The 26,500-nt window shown below is 40.0% G+C and overlaps 1 protein-coding gene across 1 annotated transcript in view; it reads right to left on the bottom strand.

The window, feature by feature from the left end:
- The window catches only part of PSD (pleckstrin and Sec7 domain containing), a 1,472,276-nt gene that overhangs the window by 249,877 nt on the left and 1,195,899 nt on the right, over positions 1-26,500 (bottom strand). Inside the window, exon 11 of the mRNA XM_044056531.1 lies at positions 20,190-20,380. Within this exon, the coding sequence (XP_043912466.1) occupies positions 20,190-20,380 (191 nt within the window). The remainder of the gene's footprint in view (positions 1-20,189; positions 20,381-26,500) is intronic.

A 26,500-nucleotide genomic window follows, 5' to 3' on the forward strand; every position in this document is an offset into this window, starting at 1 on the left:
CGGTTTAGGTCCCTAGAGCATGTAGCTCAGAGGGATTGGAATTTCTTTAAGTGGAGCATGTCCAAAAGCTCTGGGTTTGACATAGCTTTGTGTGTTAAGCAGAGATCGCCTCTGAGAAGGCGATATGCGACGGAGTAAAGCTGCAGTTTTTTGAGACGGTCTGCAGAGGGCATCTGTTTGAGGCTGGTAATCCTCTTTGTGAGGTATTTCTGCAGCCTTTCCAGTTGTTGTAGCTGTCTTGTGACGTACATACCAAAAGGAGGTCGTTGTACTCTATAATGGGTCTAATGAGTGACGAGTAAAGGGGAACAATGACCTCTTTTTTCCTGGATGAGAAACCTTTTGTGGTGAGGTGTGCCACATAGAAGGATTTCCTGACTACTGTGGCAATATGATTATCAAAGGGGAGACTACTTTCCACCTGTGTCTCAAAGTCTCTTATCACACTTTCGGTGTTAAGTAGACTACTGCCTATGTAGTAGTTCATGGGTACAGAGCTTTTAACAAAAGGGATGACAATGCACTTTTTGACACTGAGCTTGAGGCCATGGCTTTGACACCAGGCATCCGTCTCAGCGAGACCCTTTTGTAGGATGTCCACATCTTTTGGAGTTTTGATTATGGCTCCTAGCTCTTAGTTTGCAGTCATCTGTGAACTTCGTTAGCCGAAGACCTTCTGTGTTAGCCTGTACTTCAGAGAAGTAGATACAAAACAGGAGAGGATCCAGGAATGAACCCTGTGGTACTCCATTTGTCACTGGTCTGAAGCTGGATTTGGAATCTGCTACTTTCACAGTGTGGGTTCTGTCAGTGAGTCAGTTGGCAACCCATCTTGGACATAGGGATTTATACATAGTTTAGTGAGTTTATCTATAATTCCAGAGTGGGGGATGGTGTCGAAAGCCTTGGTGAGATCTAGATAGGCTGTGTGAACCACCTTACCCTCATCTATGGCTTTAGTGACTGCTTCAAAGAAGTCTATTAGGTTTAGGAGACATGATCTGCCTTTTACAAACCCAAACTGGGTGGGGTCCAGAGTTTGGAGATTACCAATGTCATTGTTTATAAGTTCCATGATGATACGTTCTATAACCTTGCAGAACAGGCTCGTCAGGCTAATGGGGCAGTAGTTTCCAGGGTCTGTGGTGGCTCCCCCTTTGTGGAGTGGGATAACTGTCACTGTGTGCCATTTAGTGAGCACATAGCCTGAGGTGAGGCTATGATTGAACATGGTACTTAGGTGGGGTTCCACTTAGTTCTGTAGTTCATGTAGAACGCAGCCTGGGATGTTGTCAGGTCCCATGGATGCTGTGTTCTTGACTTTGGAGAGTGTGTTTTTTACTTGTGCAGGATTACAGGAATTTTGCATTCTTCCAGTATAGAGGTGGGCTCTTTAGGGGATGAGAGGGGGGTAAAGTTAGCACTGAACCTATTTGCCAGGATGTTGGCAATATCAGTTGGTTCTGTATATTTAGTGCCATTGTGCTATAACTCAGAGCAGATCTGAGTGTTGCCATCGAGATTCTTGACATAGCTATAGGATGGATATTCTGCAGAATATCAGGGAGAAAGAAAAGAGGAGTTCTTATATTAATTGCTAGAGGAGCTCCAGTAGAGAGAGAAGATGGAGAAAAGGAGAACAATGGCAGATTTGTTGTAGATAGGGGCTACCGTCAAGACATGAGAATTATACTGGAATATATTTGTATTCCACCTAAAACTGGTAGTTTGGAGCTAAAAAAAATTCTGGGAAAAATAATTGTCTTTCAGCAGGGAATATTACTTATAGGTGGGGACTAGAATTTAATTATGAGGGTGTATTTGGCGGCCTAGAACAGAAGATATAATAAAAGATGGTAGATTTCTGAAGAAATTTATGAAAATATTTGGTATGAAAGACATGAGTTTAGTAGCAGGAACTTGAGAGAGAAGCTGCTTATTATTCCCCAAGGTACAATAACTGGGTAGACAGAAATTATATTTCAGAGGAACATGATCATTTAATTGAGAATGCTGTTACACATTCAATACTATATCAGATCATCCACCAATAATTACTAAGATAAAATGGAATGGAATGAAGTAAAGATGAAACACTGTCACTTCCTTACATATTCTGACAGGAATTTAAGGAATGTGTAATGAAAAATATCTGGGAGTAATGAGGGAACATAGAAAGTACTCCAGAAGTTATACCTAGTGAATACGATAAAATGAAAGTGAAGTTTAAAAATAGGGTAGAAATAAAAGAAAGAGAGATCTGGTTACGGGTTGACAAAGATTAAAGTATTACAAAAATAAGGGGAACAAAAAAAGGTGCAAATGCAATGTGCTAAACAGAAAATAAAGAAGCGCCTGGATAGTATACATGAGTTTAGAAAGACTGCTTTTAAGCAACTGTTTTTTGATAACTACGCCATCCATCCATCCATCCATAACCCCTTTTCCCATTTTACACATGGGGTCGGGATGTCACTTCAGCAGTGAGAGTCATCTCAAGCCAAGGTTTTACACTGCTGGTTGGCTAGCCCTGCATGGTAGTTCACTTGTACCACTCATTGCACACACATTCTCGCCTACGGCCAATTTGGAGTGTCCAATCCACCTTCTGCATTTCTTTGCAATGTGGGAGGAAACCGAAGCACCTGGAGAAAATCCACATGACCGCAGGAAGGACATGCAGACTCCCCACAGCAGGCACCCCATCCAAGAATCCAACCGGACCTTTGGCTGTGAGACAACAATGCTAACCGCCGCAACACAGTGGCCATCCTTTTGATAACTACTCCAGAGCACAAAAACTTTTGGCACAATGACTTATGAAACAAAGTAGAAAAGATTGTTGCCAAACTTAGGGATCCTATAACAAAAACTAATAAAATAAATAAATAAACAAACATACAAACAAACCAGCCATCCTGTAAAGATATTTTGGAAATTTTATGAACATTTATATAAAGCAGAGAAGTTGGGAAGTCATGAAAAAGCAAAAATGAAAATATTTGTGCAATACTTATGAGAAGGTTAGAGGTAGATGAGGCTTAAAAACTAATAGTTAAGAGAGGAGGAGTTGAGATAAAAATGGTGATGTATAACCAATATGCAAGGAGGTCTCCAGGAATATACAGTATTACAGCTGTAGTTTGAAAACTAGGAGGGGAGAAAGTGATCATAGTCCATATGGGTGTAAATGACCTGAGACATGCCTCATTGGGCTATATGAAAAGACAAATAATGGATCTTTTGGAATATTTGTCAGAGGTAGGAATGAACCTTGCACTGAGCAGCATTCTACCTTCATCAAGGAAGATGCCAAAGTATGAATATAAATTGACTGCTTTTAGTAATTGGCTTAGTTTCTGGTGTTACACCAGGGGATCCAATATTTGTCAGTATGGGAAGACATGGTGAAAAGGCCACATTGCTTTGCCAAGAATAGGCTGCACCTCTTCTTTCTAGACTTTCAAATATTGGCTAAAATCTTATCCACCCCCTTAGAGGCCTTTTCAGGCAATGTGAAAAATATAAACCACCACATAGGGAAAAAGTCTACACGCAATCTTAAGGTGTTACTGCTCAGTGCTTGGAGTCCAAACAAAAAATGCCCACCTTTCAAGCTACCCCACTATGGAGAATGTGGACACCTGTGCTGTGACCAAGACTTGGTTGAAAGCCATAGAAAGTACTCCAGCATCACTATGCTACAGTATCTTCCACACATTTAGACCAAGATCAGCACAGACTGTGGCCACAGGTGGAGGTGTCTCAATCTACTTTAGCACCAAAATACCTCCAAGTTGGTTAAACAGGATGATATCATGGAGCTCATCGATGTACAAGTCATCATAGATAAGGTGCTTCAATATATTATGGCTAGCTACAGGTCAACTTCTATTCCCCTAGAGTCTCGCAACTCTTACCTAACCCTCCTAAAGGTACTCATTATCCAATCAAACACCCTATTCACAGGCAACTTTAACTACCCCTCTCTAGACTGGGAACCGTACACTGCAACAAACTCACAGACACAATGCTTCCTGGACTTTAACACAAACACCCTGAAACAGATCGTACACACTCAAACTAGAGGATTAAATATAGTGAATTTAGTATTTAACATGGGAAAGCATTGCAAGTCCCCCCCATGTGTCATGTATTCACTAGTGAAATCCAGCTAAACCAGTAACAGTTAAGAGCTAGTCAGAGGCAGACTACATCCTATCAAATCAACAGTTTGTCAATATTCAAGGCTTGTTCTAACCCCACGACCACAGCAACTTATGCAAAATTGTTCACAAGGTGTCTATACCAATATGTGAATGGCTGCATACAGGCTGCCATACCTACCAGAAATAAAACCTAAAAACACTAAAAACAAACCACACAAATGGAATCCTCACCTAAACATGGTATAGAATAAAAGAAAAAAATTTAGTCAAAATCAGGAAGAGCAACTGTCTTAAAAGACAAGTGCGCACTCATACATCTAAACAAGAAACTAACCGGTCTCATTAAGTCCAACAAGATCAACTCCAAGGTCAGGATAGCCTTGCAGGATAAGGACGATCACAAGGCCTTCTTCGTCTTTGTCCAGAAACTTAGAGGTAACACGTGGGCTAAACTGGTGGTGAACAATACCACCTTCATCAACCAAGGTGACATAGCAAATCTACTGGTTGATAAATTCAGCTCAAACTTCACCACCCACTCTCCTATCAAGCTCCACCAGGTGAAATCCCCTCCAACGTACTTCCCTCAGCTATGGGACCAGGTGCTGGCAACTCTAGCTAAAGCCAAGATCTCTGCCTCCATGGGTTAAGATAACATCCCTGGTTGCTTCCTGAATGGTCTAAAACATGACCTAACAGGACCACTTGAGGCACTCTTCAACTAAAGTCTTGGAGCAGGCTACAATCCAAGTGAATGGAGTACCACAACAGTCATTCCTCTCCACAAGGATGGACCATCAACCCAACCAGGTAACTACAGACCCATCAGTCAAACAAACCTAATATGCAAAGCCATGGAATGAATCTACATGGAAATGATAAACAAGGACATTGGTAACCTACAGAAACTGGACCCATCCCAATTTGGCTTTGTTAAGGGAAGGTCATGCCTACTTAACCTGGTAGACTTCTTTGAGATGGTCATCAAGGCAATGGAAAAAGGGTAAAACAGTGCATACTGCATATCTTGACCTAGCTAAGGCATTCAATACAATACCCCACTCAGGCATTGTTGGAAAGTTCTCTGAGCTAGGTGTAAATCTTTAGATAACTTGCTGGATTGCCAGCTGGGTTTCAGACAGGATTCAAGACGTCAGGATCAGTAAGACCATCTCCATCAAAAGACTGGTCACCAGCAGAGTACTCCAAGCCTCTGTGCTGGGCCTGCTCCTGTACTTGTTGGAAATCATGGCTAATGTTCAATGTTTCTGGCTCACCAAATTTGTAGATGACTACAAAATGGGAGCTATTCTAGATTCCCCTCAAGACACCAACATTTTGCAAGTGGGTTTAATGCAGACAAATGACTGGTACCAAAGCCATGGCCTAAAACGTAATGCCATAAAATGCATTATAATGTCATTTGAGAAACCCAAGTTAATTACTCCATCAACAAAATGCCCCTAAGAGTCCACCTAGTAGTAAGGGATCTGGGAACATGTAGAAAGCAGTCTGGTCTTTGACCAAAATATAGCTAAGACATTAAGAAAATAATTCTATGTTGCCCAACTTACAGGAAAAGGTAGGACATCCAGGTCCAAGAAAGTTATAGTACAACTCTACTCGGTCCTCATCAGTGCTGTCATTGAATCCAATGCCCCCCCCCCCCCCCCTGGCATATATCTGACAAGACACATGCAACAGTTGGAACCTACAAAGGTTTCTCACCAGGAGAATTCAGGGCATGAATACTCTTGTCCTACACTGCCTGGCTTACAGGACTTCCTCAGGCCCAGCCCTGATGGATCTGTTGCATATGCACAAAACAAACAGCACCAGAAACACTAGATCCATGGGTCTGAACTTCACTTGTGTTATAAACAGAAAATGCTAGAGAGACAAATGTGAGTCCCAAAGGATGCCCTTCTATTATCACTGTTGCAGTTTTCATTACAAGAGGGATGTCCTGCCCTGGGCACCCCATCACTCAGACAGTATACATAAGCTCAAAAGAGATCTTATTTGTGCCGTACATCACATTTATGCTCCTCTCACAGAACGTAGGGCATAAAAGGGACATACAGACACAACTACCTAGAACTTCTTTTGCTATCAGTTCAAATGTAATTTTTGCCAGTTGGTTTTGTTGCTGTGCTGAACATTTAGCAACACCAGATAAACACCTCTTTGGGGTTATTTCATAGGTAGGTACTAGGCTATTGGCCCTAGGGCCTATACAAGCCTAGCCAAAAAGGTACCCTGGCTTTTGCCACCCAAGAAAATTATTTTCCTGTGCCCCTGTTAAGCAGAACCACAGAAGTGATCCCCGGGGTGAATTTCCTATTACCCAACCAATCATCAAGATTTTCCTTGAAGAGTGCTAATGAGGAGCTCTGTTTGACATAGATAGGTAGTCTGTTCCAGAGTATGGGAAGTCTCTGTGACAGGAATCTATCCCTCCAGCATGTTCTGTTTATTGTGGTAACAAGGTTTACGTCCCTAGAGCGTGTAGCTCGGAGGGATTGGGATTTCTTTAAGTGAAGCATGTCCAACAGCTCTGGGTTTGACATAGCTTTGTATGTTAGGCAGAGATCGCCTCTGAGTAGGCGATAAGCGATGGAGTAAAGCTGGAGTTTTTTGAGGTCTGTGTAAGGCATCTATTTGAGGACAGTAATCCTCTTTGTGAGGTATTTTTGTGGCCTTTCCAGTTGTTGTAGATGTCTTGTGAGGTACATACCAAAAGGGCCATTGTAGTCTATAAATGGGTCTAATGAGTGATGAGTAGAGGGGAACAATGACCTTTTTTTTTCTGGATGAGAAACCTTTTGTGATGAGGTGTGCCACGTAGAAGGATTTCTTGACCACTGTGGCGATGTGCTTTTCAAAGGAGAGACTACTGTCCACCTGTGTCCCAAGGTCTCTTATCACACTTTTGGTGTTAAGTAGACTACCGCCTATGTGTTAGTTCATGGGTACAGAGTTTTTACCAAAGGGGATGACAATGCACTTTTTTGGCATTGAGCTTGAGACCATGTCTTTGACATCAGGCATCTGTCTCAGTGAGGCCCTTTTGTAGGATGTCCACATCGTTAGGTGTTTCGATTATGGCTCCTAGTTTGCAGTCATCTGTGAATTTAGTTAGCCAACGACCTTCTGTGTTAGCCTGTACTTCAGAGAAGTAGATACCAAACAGGAGAGGACCCAGGACTGAGCCCTGTGGTACTCCACGTGTCACTGGTCTGAAGTCTGATTTGGAGTCTGCTACTTTCACAGTGTGGGTTCTGTCAGTAAGCCAGTTGGCAACCCATCTTGTGACATAGGGATGTATACCTAGCTTAGTGAGTTTATCTATAATTCCAGAGTGGGGGATGGTGTTGAACGCCTTAGCGAGATCTAGATAGGCTATGTGAACCACCTTACCCTCATCTATGGCTTTAGTGACTACTTCAAAGAAGTCCATCAGGTTTAGGAGACATGATCTGCCTTTTACAAACACAAACTGTGTGGGGTCCAGAGTTTGGAGATCTCCAATGTCTTTGTTTATGAGTTCCATGATGATACGTTCCATGGCCTTGCAGACCAGGCTCGTCAGATAAATGGGGCGGTAGTTCCCGGGGTCTGTTGTGGTCCCCCCCTTTGTGGAGTGGGATAACTGTCACGGTGCGCCATTCAATGGGCACAAAGCCTGAGGTGAGGCTATGATTGAACATGGTACTTAGGTGGGGTGCCAGTTCATTCTGTAGTTCATGTAGAAGACAGCCTGGGATGTTGTCAGGTCCCATGGACGCTGTGTTCTTGGCTTTGGAGAGTGAGGTTTTTACCTGTGCAGCCATGATTACAGGAACTTTGCATTCTTCCCGTATAAAGATGGGCCCTTTAGGGGGTGAGAGGGGGGTAAAGTTAGCACTGAACCTATCTGCCAGGATGTTGGCAATATCAGTTGGTTCTGTATATTTAGTGTCATTGTGCTGTAACTCAGAACAGATCTGAGTGTTGCCATTGAGATTATTGACATAGCTATGGAATGCTTTGTGGTTGTCTTTAGAATCAGTGGCAATTTGGTTTTCATAACTAGCTTTGGAGGATTTTATGAGAGATCTCAGCTTCTTACTGAGGCTGACCAGGGAGTTCCTCCAATTGTGGGATTTTACTCTTTTTTGGGTCTATATTAGATCAGCGAACGCTTAAAAAAGCGAACGCTGATTGATCAACCTTATGTAAGTGAAAGCTTACAATCTCGAACTCTCAGATCAGCGATTTTTTTCCTAGGGAAAAAATCGCTGATCCAAAACACATACACACAACACAAGCACACCAAACAAACAGAAATCCACACACATACACTTAAAATCTGACACCTAACCCTACACTAAACTATGCACACACCACTAACTATCCACTTACCTTAACCCAAACCCTAACCCTAAGTTCCGTCATTATCGCACACTCACCTCACCCGCTCCCTAACCCTAACTCACCTAAACCCGCCCTAACCCTCACGTCCACACAATTGCACACATACCTAACCCGAGCCCTAACCCTAATTCACCTAACCCACCCTAACACTCACATCCACACAATCGCACACTTACCTGAATCTGACCCGTAACTTTCCACCACAGCACTGAAAATACCGAAGCAACAGAAACGGACAACCAAATTCTTTCCCTAGGAAAAAATTTGGGTTTCTGTTGCTTTGATATTTTGAACATTCACTAAAATAAGGTCGATCAATCAGCGTTCGCTTGTTTAAGCGTTCGCTGATCTAATATAGACCCTCTTTTTTCAAACAGTTTCTTCTGTTGTAGAGTTTGTTTGTGGCAGAAGACCACCAGATTGGCTTCCTTTTTTTGGAGGATAGCATCTTGGTTCTGTTAGGGATAGCATGATCCATGCACTCATGTAAGTGCTTATAAAGTGCATTTGTGTAGGATTCAGCAGTCGTACCTCTATTGTCCATCTGCATGGGTGTTGTGAAGTTTGCCACTTCTGTCTTAAGAAACGTGAAGTTGGCTTTGGAGAATTTTTTTTACGGTTATTTTCCTAATGGGGGGTGGGAGCGGGATGTGGATGTCTAGGGTGATTAGCTTGTGGTCGGATCTGACCAACAAGGAGCTGACCTCTGGTGTAGAACACCAGTCACCCATGTGGGTGATGACCAGGTCTAGGATATTGCTGCCCCTGGTGGGGGTGTGGATAAGTTGATCCAATGCGTTGGAATTGATGATTTCCAGAAAACATTGAGCAAAAGAGTTGGTACATGAGTAGTTTTCCCAGTTAATGGTAGGGCAGTTGAAATCACCCATTATTAGAGTGTTGGGTTGTACCTTAATATTTTTCAGTGTATCAAGAAAAGAGGAGTGGGAATCCTGGGGCATGGTGGGGGGTCTGTAGCAAGCTACAATCTGGATTGCGGTTTTGCCCAGTGTTAGTTGAACTTGGATAATCTCGGCTGCATTATGCTGAGCAACTAGCTTGGAGGTGTGGATATCCTTAATGAATATGGACACGCCTCCACCTTTAGTGTTTCGGTTCGGGTTTGGTGGCTGAAAGGTGTGGTATGAATTATAGCCTAGTAATGCAGGGGTGCTCTCTGGAGCTTTGAACCAGGTCTCTGTCACTGCACTAGATTTTATTTTACTTTTACTTTCTTGGCCTTGCATTTTATATCACTATCTAGAGTTCATGTCATCTGAGAAGGGAAAATGTCAGTGTGGGAGGCAGGTTCCCCATAAGGTTCATCACAAACAGTGTCTTTTGTTTGGGCACTTCCCATGAGCACACCTCCTGTAGGATCTGTAAAGCAGTTAGCTGAGGGCACCATGGTGGAATCCTTTAACCCCGAGATACTCCTGCTAGGTAAGAAGGCTAAGAAGTCTCAACCAGATTCTTTAGCCATTCAGCCTCCACTGGACATCCCTCTAGAAGCAGGTAATAGCTCTATAGGTTGTTTGGTGTTTATGTTAGATTCATTTGCTGTGACCCCACCAGAAGTCGGCATGGATTTATCTTTTCACATATCCTCTAAAATTTTTGCAGGCATCTGCTCTAGACATCAAGGGGGAACTGGGGTTGATTATCTCAGATGGTCCTAGAGGAATTCCAAAGATATTGGTCAGAGAGCAAGTTCTGGGTTCTCTTCTTGAATCTTGCCAAGGGTTGGAACCTCTGGTACTTGTTAGGGCTGATGTCCTTTCTAAGGAAAGACAAAAACTGAAGCATGTTTTGGTCTGTCCTATGGATCCTCGAAAGGAATGACAAGAATTTACTCTGGACTTGTTCTCTGCCTTAATGGACATAAAGCCTCCTCAAGGGGGTCCAGTACCCTTTCTTCCTTGGACCTCTACCTCTTCTAAATGGTTTAGGGAACTAGATTTCTTGGATGAGGATTCCCTGTCTGGGAAGGGGTCTTTGTCCTATTTTTCACAGATGCCTTCACCTTTGGTTTATGATTCTGATGAAGAGGAGTCTTAACTCTGAGCTTCCTTTCAGGGAATTGTCCTTAGGGGGCACAAATGGTAGGATATTGGAATTCTTTAAGTGGGATTCATCTCAAGTGTCTGATATTAAGGGAAGATGCTATGAGTTGCTTTAAGTGGATACTCCCAAACCATCAGCAGTTCCTCCTATGTTGGCTGCCTTGTTAGATACTTTCATTGCTGCTTCCAAGTCTTCTGATTCTCAGCCTCCTACTCCTAAGAAACCTGATGTGTTCTATATGTTTCTTCTTTCTTACTGCCATGCCAAACAGGGAAGTCTTTCAGGCCCTGGGATTCATGGCTTCTTCTATTCCAATACTTCCTCTTGCCAGACTGCATATGCAGAAGAAACTTCAATGGTACGTCAGGTCGGTTTTGCTGCAGCATCATCACCTTCTAAATTTCAGTGTACCTGTCATTCCCTGTCTCAAGAAGGAATTCAAGTGGTGGATTTGACAGTTTGCTCTCAACCCAGGCTGGACCTTTTAGCCTCCAGTCCCTTCTCAAGGAATGCCTCGAACACAGAGTGGAGGCATCTCTTAGTTACCTAAAAGTTCAGGGTCTTTGGCCTCCCCATCAGAAGTCAGACCATATCAACATCAAAGAGATGAGGGCTCCGATTTTCACCCTTCAGGCTTTTCACTCCATGTTCTTTCCGGGTCCCTTAAAGGTGGACACAGACAACTACAGTGACATGCTATGTGAATAAGCAGGGAGGTGTGAAAGCTTACCTCCTCTGCAGGATGGTACTTCAGGCTTGGGAAGTGGTACTCAATTATCAGTTAACTCTTCAGGCAGTATACATTCCTTCAGAGCACAATCTTGTGCCAGACTGTCTGAGCAGGTCCAGAACACAGGCTCATAAATGGATGCTTTATAGAGGCATGTTTCTGGACATTGTCCATCGGAGGCATATTCCTCATGTAGATCTTTTTGCATTCTCTCTGAACAGGCAGCTCCCTCTCTTCTGTTACAGAGTGCAACGCAATCTTGCCTGGAAGATGGATGTCCTTTCCTTTCCTTGGAATGGGAGGTTTCTTTGTTCTTTACCTCCTCTTCCTCTGCTTCCAAAAGTCCTGCAGAAGATTCAGCTGGGCTTCCCAAAAATCTTGCTAGTGATTCCCTTTTGGCTGAGAAAGCACTGGCTCCCCCATTTTAATGCATCTGGCCAGGGGAAATCATCGCAAGTTACCTCACTGGCTGCATCACCTCACACAGGACAAGGAGTCTCTCATCCATCTCCACTTGTCTGACTGACAACTGACATTGTGGGTGGTAGGGTTTTGATTCCTTTCAGGCACCTCTTTTCTGAGAATGTGCTCAGGATTTTACAGGATGCAAGGAAACCCTTAAGCAGAAAATCCTATATGTCAAAATGGAATTTTCTGTCTGGTGCCATGCTTTTAACCAAGACCCTTTTTAGTGGGGACACCTCTGGTCCTCTTTTATTTGTATGAGTTGCTCCAGTTTGGTTTGGCCTATTCTGTGAAATCCCATTTGTCAGCCATTTTTACTTGTCTGCCCTTGAATCCTCCTTTGACTTCTCGTTTTGAGATCAAGCAATTTCTTAAAGGTGTCATATTATTAGGCCTCCAAGAAACCCTATTCCTCCTCTTTGGGAGTTTAATTTTGTTTTGGAAAAATTGACTCAGACTCCGTTTGAGCATGCAGATTCTGTTTCTTTGCAACATTGTACCTGGAAGACTGTTTTGTTGCTGGTTCTTAATTCTGCTTGGAGGGTTTCTGACCTTCAGGCCCTTATGACCATTCCTCCTTTTTTTGCTTTTTCACAGGGACAGCGTGTTCCTTCACACTAATCCTTCTTTTATGCCCAAGGTAGTCAATGAGTTGTCCTTAAATCAGTCAGTAAACTCCCTTCCTTTTTCCCTTCTCCTCAGTCTGCCACTGAGAGGGTCCTGCATACCTTAGATTTGCAGACAGTTTGGGTACTACTTTGATAAAAGTAGGACTATTTGTAAGTCTGATCAGCTTTTTGTTTCCTTTAATCTCAGGTCTTTGGGTTTGTCTGTTTCTAAACAAACCACCTCCTCCTGGATATCTAAGGCCATTTCCCTTTATATTCTTTTCATGGCAGATGTCTGTCTGCTTCTGGTAGAGCTCATTCCACTTGGGCTGTTGTCTCATCTGGTACTTTCTTCAAGGGGTTGGCCACCAGTTCCATCCTTGAAGCTGCTACTTGGTCTTTAGTGCATACCATTACTAAGCATTATCAGTTGGATATGGTTTCTAGGGCCAGAGCAGGTTTTGCTGAAACCATTTTATGTGGGTTTGTTGAGGGCTCTTCTTAGCCTTCCTCCTCCCATTCTGTTTCTTGAGCTTTTTTACTCTTCCTTCTATAATGAATATTGTAACAGTCATATAGCAGGACATAGTACAATTTTGTAAAATCTTACTGTAACAGTAGATGTCCTTCTCTTCACTATTACAGTATACGCTCCCTCCCTCCAACCCCCTTTTGCTCATTCTGCATTTTTTCCTTCTGGATGTGCATGAATTCCTTTGTCCTGTGATGACTGTTCTCTTCTGGGGCAATTCAGTTCTAAGTAGTTCCATCTGTACATCCCTTTTATGCCCTACATTCTGTCAGGGTGGCATAAATGGGATGTACGGCATAAACAAGATCTCTTTTAGGCTTATTTATACTAGCCGAGCGACAGGCTGCCCAGGGCGGAGCATCCCTTCTGTAACAAATACTGCAACAGTGAAGAGAAGGACACCTACTTTTATGGTAAGATTTCACACAACTGTACTATCCCCACACTACAGAATAGGCTCCCCATTCATGTAAAACAGAGTTCATCCCTCACCATATTCAAATTTAACTTTAACAATCGGATGAGAAATTGTATGTTTACCCCCAGGCTGGCCACAAATGTCCCTTATGGACAGAGGCTGTCAAGAAGAATAATATTATCCTACCTAACTCACTCCCCCTACAAATCCTTAATTACCTCCCTCCCCACTAACACACCCCCCTCATATAGGCGATCAATGGTACTTGAACACAAATGGTTTGGAGTGTGCAGCTAGGTTTGTAAGGGCCCTAGTAGTTGTTAGCCTACTAACAACCTATGAACCTGTAAGTTTCTTTAAATAATTTGTGCATAAATCATGCAGAAATGAGACTTATGAGAAATTGCTATGTGTTGGCCATCGCAAAAGATGAAAGGGGGTACTTCAAATCATGTCAGCAGTGTTGAAAGGTTGGAAAAGCAGGAAATAAAGTTAAAGCTTTGCCTGTTGTTGAGGAACTGTTAGAGGATAGCTATGGATTCAATAGTGCATTGTAGTGTATCTATCATTGCAGATAAAAAACATATCTTGGTAGTTGTAGACAACTGTATACTATAATACCAGGTACTTTGATACATTAGCTTTATTCTCTATTCAGGCAGATAAAAGTGGCAAATGTTCCATTATATTTTTAACAGAATATGCTAACAGGAAATGTCAGACTTATGTCAGACCTGCCTACTGGTTTGTGGAAGTACTGTGGGATAACATAGTTCAAAACAGTCCCTACCAACTGAAAACAAATGTTCTGGTGGATAGCTTTAAATCTATTCACAAGAACACACTGACAGCATCCACAGACCACTTTATCTGGGAGTATGACAAGCATGGCCTGTACTTGCTGTCCACCCGTCCCTACTTCATATACAGATGTACCCCCACAAACCTACACTTACTTTTTTGCTATTTGAGCTACTCTGTGGTGCTCCTAGACCTAATTTGTAAAGAGTGGGAGGGTGAAAGTGATGACTACGAGCAGTCTGTTATATAGTATAAAGTGAATTTCAGGAATAAGCTTTAGGAGCTGATGGGACTGGGAGAAGAGTACGTAGATTAACAGCAGCAGCAGCAACAAAAAGCTTGATATAGCCAGACGGTGACATCCCAAAATGTGCACAAAGGGCAATTGTACTTAGAATGGGAGGGTGTTTTCACTCTTTGATTATGTGCTTCAGTTGTCGGGCAGAACTAAATTCTATAATGACAGTATAATAAAGCATTGCCAAGACAGACACTAGTACTTAGTGTATGCAATGGACACTGAGATAACTCAAGGTGGGAATGTGGTAGTAACTTTCTTCAGGGAGACTCAAACCGACTCCTCAATGGGCAAGATATCAGCACCGAGTTAGGAAATTGCAGTGTGTTTACTGAGGGTCTATATTACATCGCCAAAATGATATTCTGGCAAACACTTATTATCTGACACTTAATCAGCAAAAATCGCTTCACCAATTCACTGAATTTACTAAGGGCAAGGGCATAGCTGGCCAGCAACAGAACTTTGCCCTTTTCTCCACTGGAGTGTGATCTCGGAGTTGGTATATGTAGTTATGGGGGGTGTGGGGAGCCGAAGCCCCCCATATTGGGTGGGTTCAATTGACGTAGATGTTGCTCCATTGTTCTTCAGGCAAGTATTTCCTTGCCCTTAGTAGATTCTGTGAATCACTGATGCAATTTTTGCTGATTAGGTGTTGGTGAATAGTAGTTTGCTGGAATACGATTTTGGTGATGTAATATAGACCTGTTTACGGAGAAGTCAGGGTGCATCCAACCAGTAGTGCAACATGTAGAAACAGGGATCCAACAGCCAATCCAAAGGGAAAAGTTAGCTATCAAGGCAGATGACGTGAAAGTAGCAAAAAGTTCCTACTCTGTTACTAAATATGCAAATAGCCTGTCCATACAAGAAACTAGATGTGTGTTTTAAAATGCAACTTTAACCCACCAAACTTTGTCTCTTATGGGTTTCTCAAAAAAGCCATCTGAGGTCTACAAAGTGACAGAAATGCAGAGAAGCATCACAATACCAAAGCAAGTTCAACTGTTTTCAGAGGTAAAATGTAACAGGCTGAATGAAGTTTGGAATTGCCTTTCAGTAAAATGTATAAAAGGACATGTTAGGTTGAGGTGAATGTAATTGTTTTTTTTTCATAAAAAGATGTGCACATAGAACTGTGACCGTTGCTATGAAATAATCTTGTAGCATGTAATATGTCAGCCATAAGGAATATGTACTAGCTTTCAGTAAAAATGTATCAAAACTTTTAAAGAATAAAACTGACTACTCAAATGGCTATGATCACATTCAAAATATTTATTAGCATTTATTTTTGTAGTAATTGTGTCATCATGCAACATGGATTCTCATTCCAAAATATATAATATTTACTTTAGTTACTAAAGTGGAACTGTCCTCTATGTTTGATTAATTTGTTTGTATGTATAATATGATGCTGTCCTATTACATCCCAAGTACATATCCTCTGGTCTAACCTTCTGATGCATTGTGAGAAGAAGCAGACTGTAGTGGGTAGGTGGATTTTCCATATTTGGCAGCAGAGTTAACACATAAAACTAGAGTACAAAAGGCAGATTTTGACCCTTAGTAATTGTAAGCGAGTAGGTCCAAGATAGTACAGACATGGCATACTGTTCTCATTTTCAGTAAACTAATTTCTGTAGAGACCATGTCAGAGGCAACTTTAGGTAGTAGTACCATAACTATAAATAGACTCTTTAGCAAAGGGTTGGGTTTTGGCATAATGGTTAAGGTGTTTACCTTACATACACAAGGTACAGGGTTTGATTTTCACCTTTGGAGGGAAATTGGATAGGCTTAAAAAGGCCTGCAAGGGCAGCTAGCTGGTCCTGACCTATGAATAAGATATGAAAAATAGATATGAGCTGCTAGGTGCAAAATAGTGCGTAGTGCTGGGGACTCAAAAATTATAAGATTGGGGAAACTTACTGGAAACAAATGAGGAAGGAAGGAAGGAAAAGACGATTGATGAAAGTGACTGCCTTAATCTGACTTGCAAGAAAACTCAACTGTGGAATTTCAATGAGTAATAGCTTTGTCGCTCTTCCAGAAACTGATTTATTTTTCAATCAATACATATAAAATGAGGCAAAAAGGAAGGGGATATAGTAAACAAAATTTTAAGATTGCCTGAGAAGGGCATCTGCTCAGAGGACAAAGCAATTGCCTTGCCTCTGGGGGCACATATATGACAAGAATATTAAGTGCAGTTTTGATGGTCTTACATGAAGACAGGCAATTGATTCAGTAACTGAAGTTACCCAGACTGCAACCAGTGCAATACAGGAAACAGAAGAACCAGGCTGTAAGACACCTTGGTAAGGCTAATACAGAGGTGAAATGTTATATGAGAAACAGGATCATGAGGGGCTTGGTAGAAGGTTGCCTACTGCTAGAAAGATTACAGGAGAAAACTGGTCAAGATTGGAAGAATTAGAACGAGATAAAACTAAAATCAGAAGGTGCTTCTTCATGGAAACAGTGGCGACATTGTAGCATGCCCAACTACATAGGACTATGAAGTGTAATGAGCATACCTTTCAACCTCTTAGAGCAAAAAATCTGGACAAAGGCCTAAAAATAGGGACACATTTTAAATATTACTCTTACAAACATGGAAAGTTGATAGAATAACAGGTTTTGCATTAGCACTGATTCTCTGAAGGGTATGAAGTCTGAAACTCAAATGTCTGTCATTATTTTCTGACTCAAACCCTGAGTGATTTGCCAAAGATTTGCTAGAAAACCACAATCATATGAGAAATGAACCAAAAATATGAGGCAAAAATCTGGACATTCTGCAATTATCTGTACAGTTCAGAGGTATGGTAATGAGGATAGTGAGGCTAAGAACAGATGGGGACATGTAAAGGAAAGAAACAGGCAGGTGTATCGGCATTAGCTGTAGTTATGGTTAACACGGCAGACAATTTGCATGCCTTTACTAGCATTTACATTGACTACTTTAATTTAGTACGTGTATATATATATATATATATATATATATATATATATATATATATATATATGTGTGTGTGTGTGTATGTGTGTATATATATATATATATATATGGATCTACTACTATTCACCAAAAGCACATTTCACCGAAAATCAAATTAGAGTGCACTTTTCACAGAAAGCCCATTTCACCAAAAACACAATTCACCGAAACACATTTCACCGAAAGTTGTAGATGGCCTTTACCCCACTGTAGTGCGACCCTGGAGATAGTATATATAGTAAGGGGGGGGTGGGGGGAACCGTCCCCCACATGTGGGGTGTGGGGGGCATAGCCTCCCACATATTTTATGTATATATTATAGTTGAACAGTAATATATTGCAATTACATGTATCCATGTATATAATTCAAAATATTTAAAATATGTGGGAGGCGGTGCCCCCCACACCTCCCCTTACTATATATACTAACTCCAGGGTCGCACTACAGTGGGGAAAAGGCCATCTGCAACTTTCGGTGAAACGTGTTTCGGTGAATTGTGTTTTCTGTGAAATGTGCTTTCGGTGAAAAGTGCACAGTCAAATGTGTTTCAGTGAAATATGCTTTCGGTGAATAGTAGTAGATGCATATATATATATGTATATATATAAATAAAATTGAATTTTGACACTACCCTACAAAGAGAACTATGGCTACATCACAGCTAAAATTATTTTGTGAAGACAACCATGTTTCAATATCCAAGTCAAGCATGGAAATCAGGAATTTAATTTTATGCAGATTCCAGGAAAAGTCTAAGTAGCAATGATGAAGTAATGTTTGAATTACTTCACGATAACATCATAGTAAATTTATATTCTTCCTTTGACAACACACTTTTAATATCGCCAAGCATTTTTGAAAAATGGCTGTCAGATGCCTTGTAGATACCAGGGCTAGCTGCATTATTTTATTGTGATACCGGAGATTAATTGCATTGCATTACAATAAAATTACAGTAGTCAATAAGGAGACCCAGTGACATCAAACAACAGGCAATGTAACTCACAAAAGAGCACAACTATGAATTTAAAGAAGCTTCTCTATGCTTTTTCGGATGCACACTCGAAGTTAACATACATACGAATGTAGCAGTATTGTTAATTGTGATATTTCACTAAAGCAGATGACATGTGCAATCAACTTTATTTTTGTCAGTATTTTCCCATTTGATGTTGTACAGTATTATGATATGCTACAGATCCCATTTGATTAATACTCAGTTCAGTTCTTGACCACAACTGTTCTTCTTTTATTATTTTATTTTCTTGTTGAATTTTTCTAACCCAAGCTTTTGCTCAGACCAGAATTAATATAAAAGCTCAATCTGCATATAAATAATTTTTGTACACTTCATCCATTCATTAACTTATTAATTTACTTTTTGAAATATGAATAGGCAGGCTGATGCAACACTCATTTAGCCACATCCTGGACACACAGGCATAAAAAAATACAATATACACAAAATGCTCATCTACAATGGTAAAAGGATAGGCAGAAAATAAACACCAGTAGGCAGAAAACCATAACTCAACATCAGCAAAATAAAAATGATAAAATATAAGAGAAGGTTGAATGACATGAGTTAGAGGCATACCTCTCAACCTCTTAGTAAAGAAATCTGGACAAAGCCTGGCATATTGGGTGGACAAAGGCCCAAAAATAGGGACACATTTTAAATATTGCTCTTATAAACTTAGAAAGTTGGTAGAATAACAGGATTTGTGTTAGCATGCAATTTCTAAAGGATTTGAAGTCTGAAACTCAAATATGTGTCATTATTTAGTGACTTTAATCATTTGATTTTCCCCAGTGATTTGTTAAAAAAAAAAAAAAAAAAAATTTGTAAGGCACAGACCAAAAATATGAGGCAAAAATCTGGACTTTCCTGTGAAAATCTGTACAGTTGAGAGGTGTGGAGGATAGCCAGTATTATACATAAGAATATGTTTATCAAATTTAAGAGATACAAAAGAAAATTATACTGAAGTGCATCTAAAGCAATTTACTATGAGCTATGTGCATAAAGTGCAGTTTACATACAGTGGGTGCAACAGTGTGGCTGAGAGGCTGAGTGATTCTTAAGAGAGTTAAACATCATGAATGAAAGTGATGAATACATATTCATATGCATTCAGATTAGTGCAGCAGTTCTCTGAATGTGCAGCTCACATCACTAATAGTACCCTGAAACTCGCAGACTTTATATCAAATACTTTGAAGACCCCAGTCATTTATATCATTCCCAAGAATGAATATGCAATGACATTGGAAATAAAGGGGTGCTGGGCTTAACTGCAAGCCATTTGTTATGGGCATGTTTCTTTTCATCTGTTTTGAAGACTGAAATTGTTGTAGTTCAGAGAATTTACTTTCTCTGAGCTAAATCTATTTTGGAGTGATTTAACAGTGAAATAGTGAGCTTTGATAAGACACTGTTTATTCAAAAAGACTATGGCCCCCAGATTTCGGTTGTCACTGTTCCAATCTTAGTTTAATACTTAATGCTCAGGCTTCTGTGAGTTGATCACTGTTGTATCCAAATTAATCTTGTTAGTAGTATAAAGTAACATTTCTGATTTAACATAATACCACTACACAGTCCTGTGCAATCATGAATCTCAGCACATTCCCAACATTTTAGTAATCCACAAATATCCTAGGCATCTGGATAAGCACTTACTTTTTTTCCCGTCAGGATCAGCATGAATTTTGCGCACTAGTAGTCCCTGTTTATGGGTAGTAGCTTTGGGGTCCTGAGCGATGTCTACAAAAGGACTGTTGCAACTGCTGATTCGTTTGATGGATTTAGTGGTGGTCTCTGTTCGTTCTTCGGCCAGTTCAGAAAGCGACCTTCGTAGTTCTTCCTCACCACTGCATATATTTGAAAGAGTCATAGTGAGGATTATGACACTTATTTATGTTACTCTTACAGCTTTGTCTGCAGTTAAAACTTAAATAGAAGCATAGGTTTCTCTGACAATGTACAGCAGGCATGATAGCAAATGCACCAGCATGTTTAATTATACTTTTACAGTTTGGGCTGCACTATTAGAAGTCTGGAATGGGCAATAAATAAATTAAAAGATGACTTACTATAATGGGTATCTAAATGCCAAATGTCTAGCATTTTTTCAGATCACATGATACTTTCAACACAGGAAATGATATTTCTACAGGTATACAGTTGTTGAACAACATATTTTAAATACGAAGTCAGTATGCTCAATGGACAATTACGTGGCACAAACTGGAAATAGGGCTCTTTTTGAAAAAAAAAAACTTTTAGATGTATGATTTCTAAACTGAAGTCCTCATTTACTTCTTTAAAGAATAGTGAAACCCAAAACCATGTAAAGGATAATCACATTTTTCATGCAGAGCAGTTAATGAAAATAAAAGCATCTTTTTTACAGAACAATTCAACTTAATCACATTTATTGTTGATAACCATGCAACTTAAATGAGCATAGCTAGAATTAAATGTAATAATACACTTTGGGATGCAAAAGCATAACGGAGAAAAAAGTAGTTAACTTGCAGGTGTGACACCTGTGTGCAGCTTACTACTACTGATAGTGCATGGCGCATATCCACAGCTCTATACTGCGGTTCAGTATTAGTGTTTCCAAGGCTAAGTCTGCTTACAAAGCAGTGTTCCAGAACGGTGCAGAGAAATACATTTTATTTATGCTCTTACACCAAGTACAGCAGAGTGACCAGTATTTTATGACTTCTGCTTCTAAAGGACACAGTCACCATGAACACTGCAGGGCCCCAGTAATGGCAGAACAGATTCATCAAACATTATGACACAGCTAAATTGATGACACTGCAGAAAAATAACCAATAACACTTCTGAGCCAATTGTTTCTTTATTCTCTGCTGAATAAACAAAACCTCTTGCCAAGCTATCTTATATTGTAAAAGTCAACGTACTGCTCTTCAAATTTATTAGGGGTAACAAAAATCAGCATTTTACAAAAAATGAAGAAACCATTTAGAACTAGTGCTCCATATTCTGTAATGCACTAAATGCAGACCCTTGTCATCACAAACATGCATGATGTTTTGGGGAATCTTAACAATATAGACCTGGGCAGGAAATTTTCCATAGCTCTTGTACCCTGCAGCATAATCAACAGCCCCTGCCCATTGCAATGCAATTCACAGTTCTATTCTCTTGCAGTGTAACCCATACCATGACCCCTTGAACCGTATTTCACAGGCTGGGCCTGTTGCACTGTAATGATGATCCTGAGAAAGTAACAGTACTTTGCTGGATCAAAATATCTGATTATCTGGCTCCTGGCATTCATATCAGGATGCATGTGGGCTACAACCTAGGAAAACTGAGGTCAATAATGGTGGCAAGATTTCATACACAACATAATCCTTTTCTGGTCAGGGTACAAGAACTACTCAAAACAAATTAAAAATTTCCTACAGACATCAGGAAATCAGTTACAAAGCAGAGAATCTGTGCAATGCGACATTAATCAGTACAGTTATTGTCCTATCAATCTATAGTCACAGAAGACCTTTAAAACTAGAAAAACCATATCAGAAACAGTCTGCATTGCAAGGAATGGTGTCCTGGAATAAAGAAGCACATAGATGCACTTGCATTAAGATTTATTTCTGGCATATGTGCATCTAGTTATATACAAAGCAGGAAAAAAATAAATATTCTGACACAAAAATTCAAAACATTTTACTCTGAATGAAACACAACATCCCAGTCCTCTTCTATTGCTTTTGATCTCTTCAAACACACACATCATTACATTTTGAAAAGAGACTGTGTCAGGGATGGTCCACTGCCACAAGGAGATGGAGTCTGCCTGCACCAAAGGTTCCCCAAATTTAACTAGTATCAGGAAGTTGGAGGCCAGTGGGTGAGGATGAGTCTATCTCCAACTTGCCTCTTTATGGGAGGGTGACAAGGGATGCACAGTGAGGGGCACAACCGGACAGTGAATCCCATCCTAGAAGATGGTGTGTAGACAGCAGTGCATCACATATATGACTGTTTGCACAGAAACAATATGTTATAACCCTGATCTAAATAATTTAAGGGTCTGGCCCAAGTTTGTTCTGGTGACTACTGATAAAACTATTTGCATTAAATATACTTGGTATTTCTGTACAGCCCATAAAATAAGAATGACCAAAATAAATGTATGAAAATATAGAACATTAAGAGTTAAGTGAAAGGAAAGCTACCCAACTTGAGCTGAAGTTTTTCAGTTTAATCATCAGTAAAAAGATACAAAAATACAATTTCTCCAACTTCCAGGTAACTGGAGTATTCCACAGGGATTGTCTTCCATGAGTAGGTACTGATGATTACAAAGGTGGCAACCACTTAAGCTGTGTAGAGTGGGTTAAACTTTTAATAAATTCAGGACTTTTGTTGATGAGAACAAAACATGGTTGCAACTAGAAATTTGTTTCTGTACTCAAACCTCATTATGTTGCCTTAAAAGTAAAATTTACATAATTCTCATATTTTTCTAAATGTTGCTACTTATCAGCTTAAGAAATGTAGACCTTCACTTCAGTTTGTTGCTTCCTAAAATTATAAAATCATAGCAAGACACTACTCGAGGAGCCTTTTTTATCATTAAGCTTGCTGTGGACAGACGTACATTACTTTGGAGAATTTTGGATGTCCAGGGATCTGTGTTTTGTTATGTTTCTGAAAAATGCTTAGAAAAATTGTTCTTAGCTGAGTACACTGTGTTTGTCTTGTTAAATTCTGTGACAAAATGTGGCATTCTTGGAGCAATACCAGTGATCTGTGTCCCCTGTGGTCACCCATGTGCTGTTAAGAAAGACAAAGCCTCATGTGTTCAAAGTCATCAACAAACCCACTGTGGCATTATAACAAGTGTAACATAACAGTGCCCGACTTAGTCTAATTGTTAGTAGGCCAAAACTTGCCAAAGGAATGATATTACCCCCACTTTTTCGCTTGTATAAGTGCATGTGAAGCAAGTAGTATACATGTAGCTATGAGTTTTAGGGGAGTTATGATTACTGGGATAACTTTGGCATACAGTCCTTCTCCCTTGGTCAGCTCACTAAGGATTCTTGCTGAATGCACATGATGTCCAACACGTCTTTACTCAGTTCTCATGACCATGCATATACAATATTCTCTCAGAGAACCAAATAGCACATTTCTGATTCCTATTCCAATTCCAATATACCTATCCTCTATAACTAAATGATATAGGTTATTTTGAGCACAAAAACGGAATTTGGCTAGGGTGAAAATGGCCTGCAAGGGCAGCTAGCCCAGTACTAACTTATGAACCTATTCCATCATTTTTGATTTTCTAGACCTTATAAATCTTTTTATAGAACCTATAGTTTTATAACTATCATTAACCAATTGGTTGATATGATCAGAAAAACTCAAAACTGGATCTAGCCATATACCCAGGTCCTTAAATAGATGCAGTTTTCACACACTCTGTGCTGTATTAAATATTCATCCTTCAGTCTTATGTCTCCCAGATCTCATATGCTTAGCTTGTTATGTATTTATTAGTAAATTATTGTCTTGAGCCCAACTGGTCAATTTAGTCAAGATATTTTGCAGACATTTCCTATCTGTAACAGATGTAATGTTTCCCTATTTCAAGTAATCTGCATACAGACTATAGAACACCTCAGATGACCATGTTAGCTCTTAAAGATACAACCTAAATGAGTAAGGACCTCGGGAAGTATCGTGTGGGACACCCTTATTGTAACCTAGAATTTCAGTTGTCCAATTACTGTATGAAACTTGCCATGTCCCATTTGAAAGCTATACAACTATCTATCTTATCAGGATTACATTAATACTTAGTTGTTCTAATTTATTGATTGCTGCTTTTTGTATGACCTGAATAAAATGCTGAAGTTAATTCTAAATAAATTACATAACTGCACAATTTTTCATTTAATGGTCTTATTATATTATTATAGAATATCATGTTAGAGGTAGTTATGATATATTTTCAACATACATAGGCATGGCTGGCTCAGCTAAAACCTTCTACCCATATGAACTAGTGCTCCACCCCCCCCCCAACTCAAGTGAAAGCAAAAAATAATCTTTGATTTTTGGATCAAGATAAGAAGCCACATGGCTTCCCACAATAATGCAGCTAATCATGACCCACAAAAATCCATGCCCTCCCTGCCCTCAACACTAAACAAGAAAAAGTCTTTGGATTACTGTAGGTAGCTGATTGGCTACATTACTGTTGGAAGCCAATCATGCCCTTCAATAGTACATCTCTCCAAGCTGATTGGCTTCCTATAGGAATTCAACCTATCCACAGTTTCCAGTTCTTGGAGCAAAGAGCATCCAAAAAAAAAAAAAAGCCATAGTCAAGTACCTTCCTGTACCAGTATTTTGGTACAGAAAAAAAGTATGTGCAAACCTCTTGATCATGCCCCCTAACACTTTGTGCCCAGAGAAATTGCCCCCTTCACTCCATCTTTACCATGCTACTGTCAACATATTCACTCTGATATATGGTTTTGAATTCGAACCTTTCCAATTCTCAAAATAATTAATCCAAAATAACTTTCTTCATTATTTTTCCACAACAAGAAAGTAAATGTATGAGCCTGTATAACTCTAGGATTGTCCTATTCATCTTTCTGTTAAGGATGGATTTAACAAAAGCATGTGTCCAATTTTGAGAAATCTCCCCATATTTAAATGACCTGGTGAATAACAAATATAATGGTATCAATGGGTTTAATTTCTCCAAGTCTTTGGGATTTCTAATGCTATGATGGGATTAAACCCTATTCCTAAGTCAAGGTATGATTAACGTTCATGAAATGATTGCTTCAATGTTTGATGTTAGCCTAAAGTGCTCTTCGCAGCACCCACAATGTGTCCAGAACTAACTCCTTCTGCAAGTCATATGGAGTTACATGTATTGAAAGCATATCTAGATATAACTGTAAGTTCTTTTTTAAAAGACCCATTGCTGCTATTACTATTAGAACTATCTGGGTATTTTTCTTCCACATTGTTCTCAATTCTGCTTGCAACTCCTGGTATTTTTTTTGTGTGCCTCTGAATGTAAGACACTGTAATTAATGGGTGTATCAATTTCAATGATCAATGCTACTTTTGTCTTCTTTTCATGGACTACTATATCTGTTTTTCTTGCATCTATTTTCGGAACTGTTGTTAATGGGTGATCCCACGTGATATAAACTTCATCATTCTCAGCTACTTCAATATTGCAGTATTTTCACAACCCTCAATGCAACAGTCTAGCCACAGTATTATGCCTTTCGGTATACAGGTCCTCTGCCATTTGTGTGCCACACCCAGCAACATGATGTGTAACTGTTTCCAGTTCTGTTTTAAAGAACCTGCATTTGTCCATGTCTCCCCCATGTTCAGTGAGCTTTGTAAACCAAATTGTATGTAGTCCACCAGCCTGGGCCAAAAGTACTAACCTTTCTTCTTTTAGTTTAAATTCCCCTCTCCTTAATCATTCCTGTGTCAAATCCTGAGCAACATCAGGTTGTTCCAGGGTTTCTCTGTACTTGCCACTATATTTATGGCTTTCCAACATTTCTTTCCTTCTCATCCAATCCTTGTCCTTATATTCTTTCTTTTGTTTGTCACATTCAGTTGCTACCTGATTTTTGTCTACTTCTGGTTTGATTTCCATTCCCGCTTGACACCTGAACGCTTCTGCGAAACTAAGCAGAAAAGTCATCTTAGACTTCTCCTCATGTTTTAAAACTTTCACTAGGTTTGGATCTGATGAGGCCAGCAGATATGTATGCAATCTCATGATCACAGATCTATCTAAATTATAAATTTCAAGGAGGCCCATACCTCCTTCAGAGTGAGGGACTATAATTTTGGTATACACTGATTTTTATATATCATTTGATAGTCACTGATTTGTATACATCATTTGATAAGCATGAAGCATTTTTCTTGTTTTTCAGTCCAAA

This window comes from Protopterus annectens, chromosome 14.part0 (assembly GCF_019279795.1).
Source record: "Protopterus annectens isolate FY-2018-M chromosome 14.part0, PAN1.0, whole genome shotgun sequence".
In the NCBI taxonomy this organism is placed as follows: Eukaryota; Metazoa; Chordata; order Ceratodontiformes; family Protopteridae; genus Protopterus; species Protopterus annectens.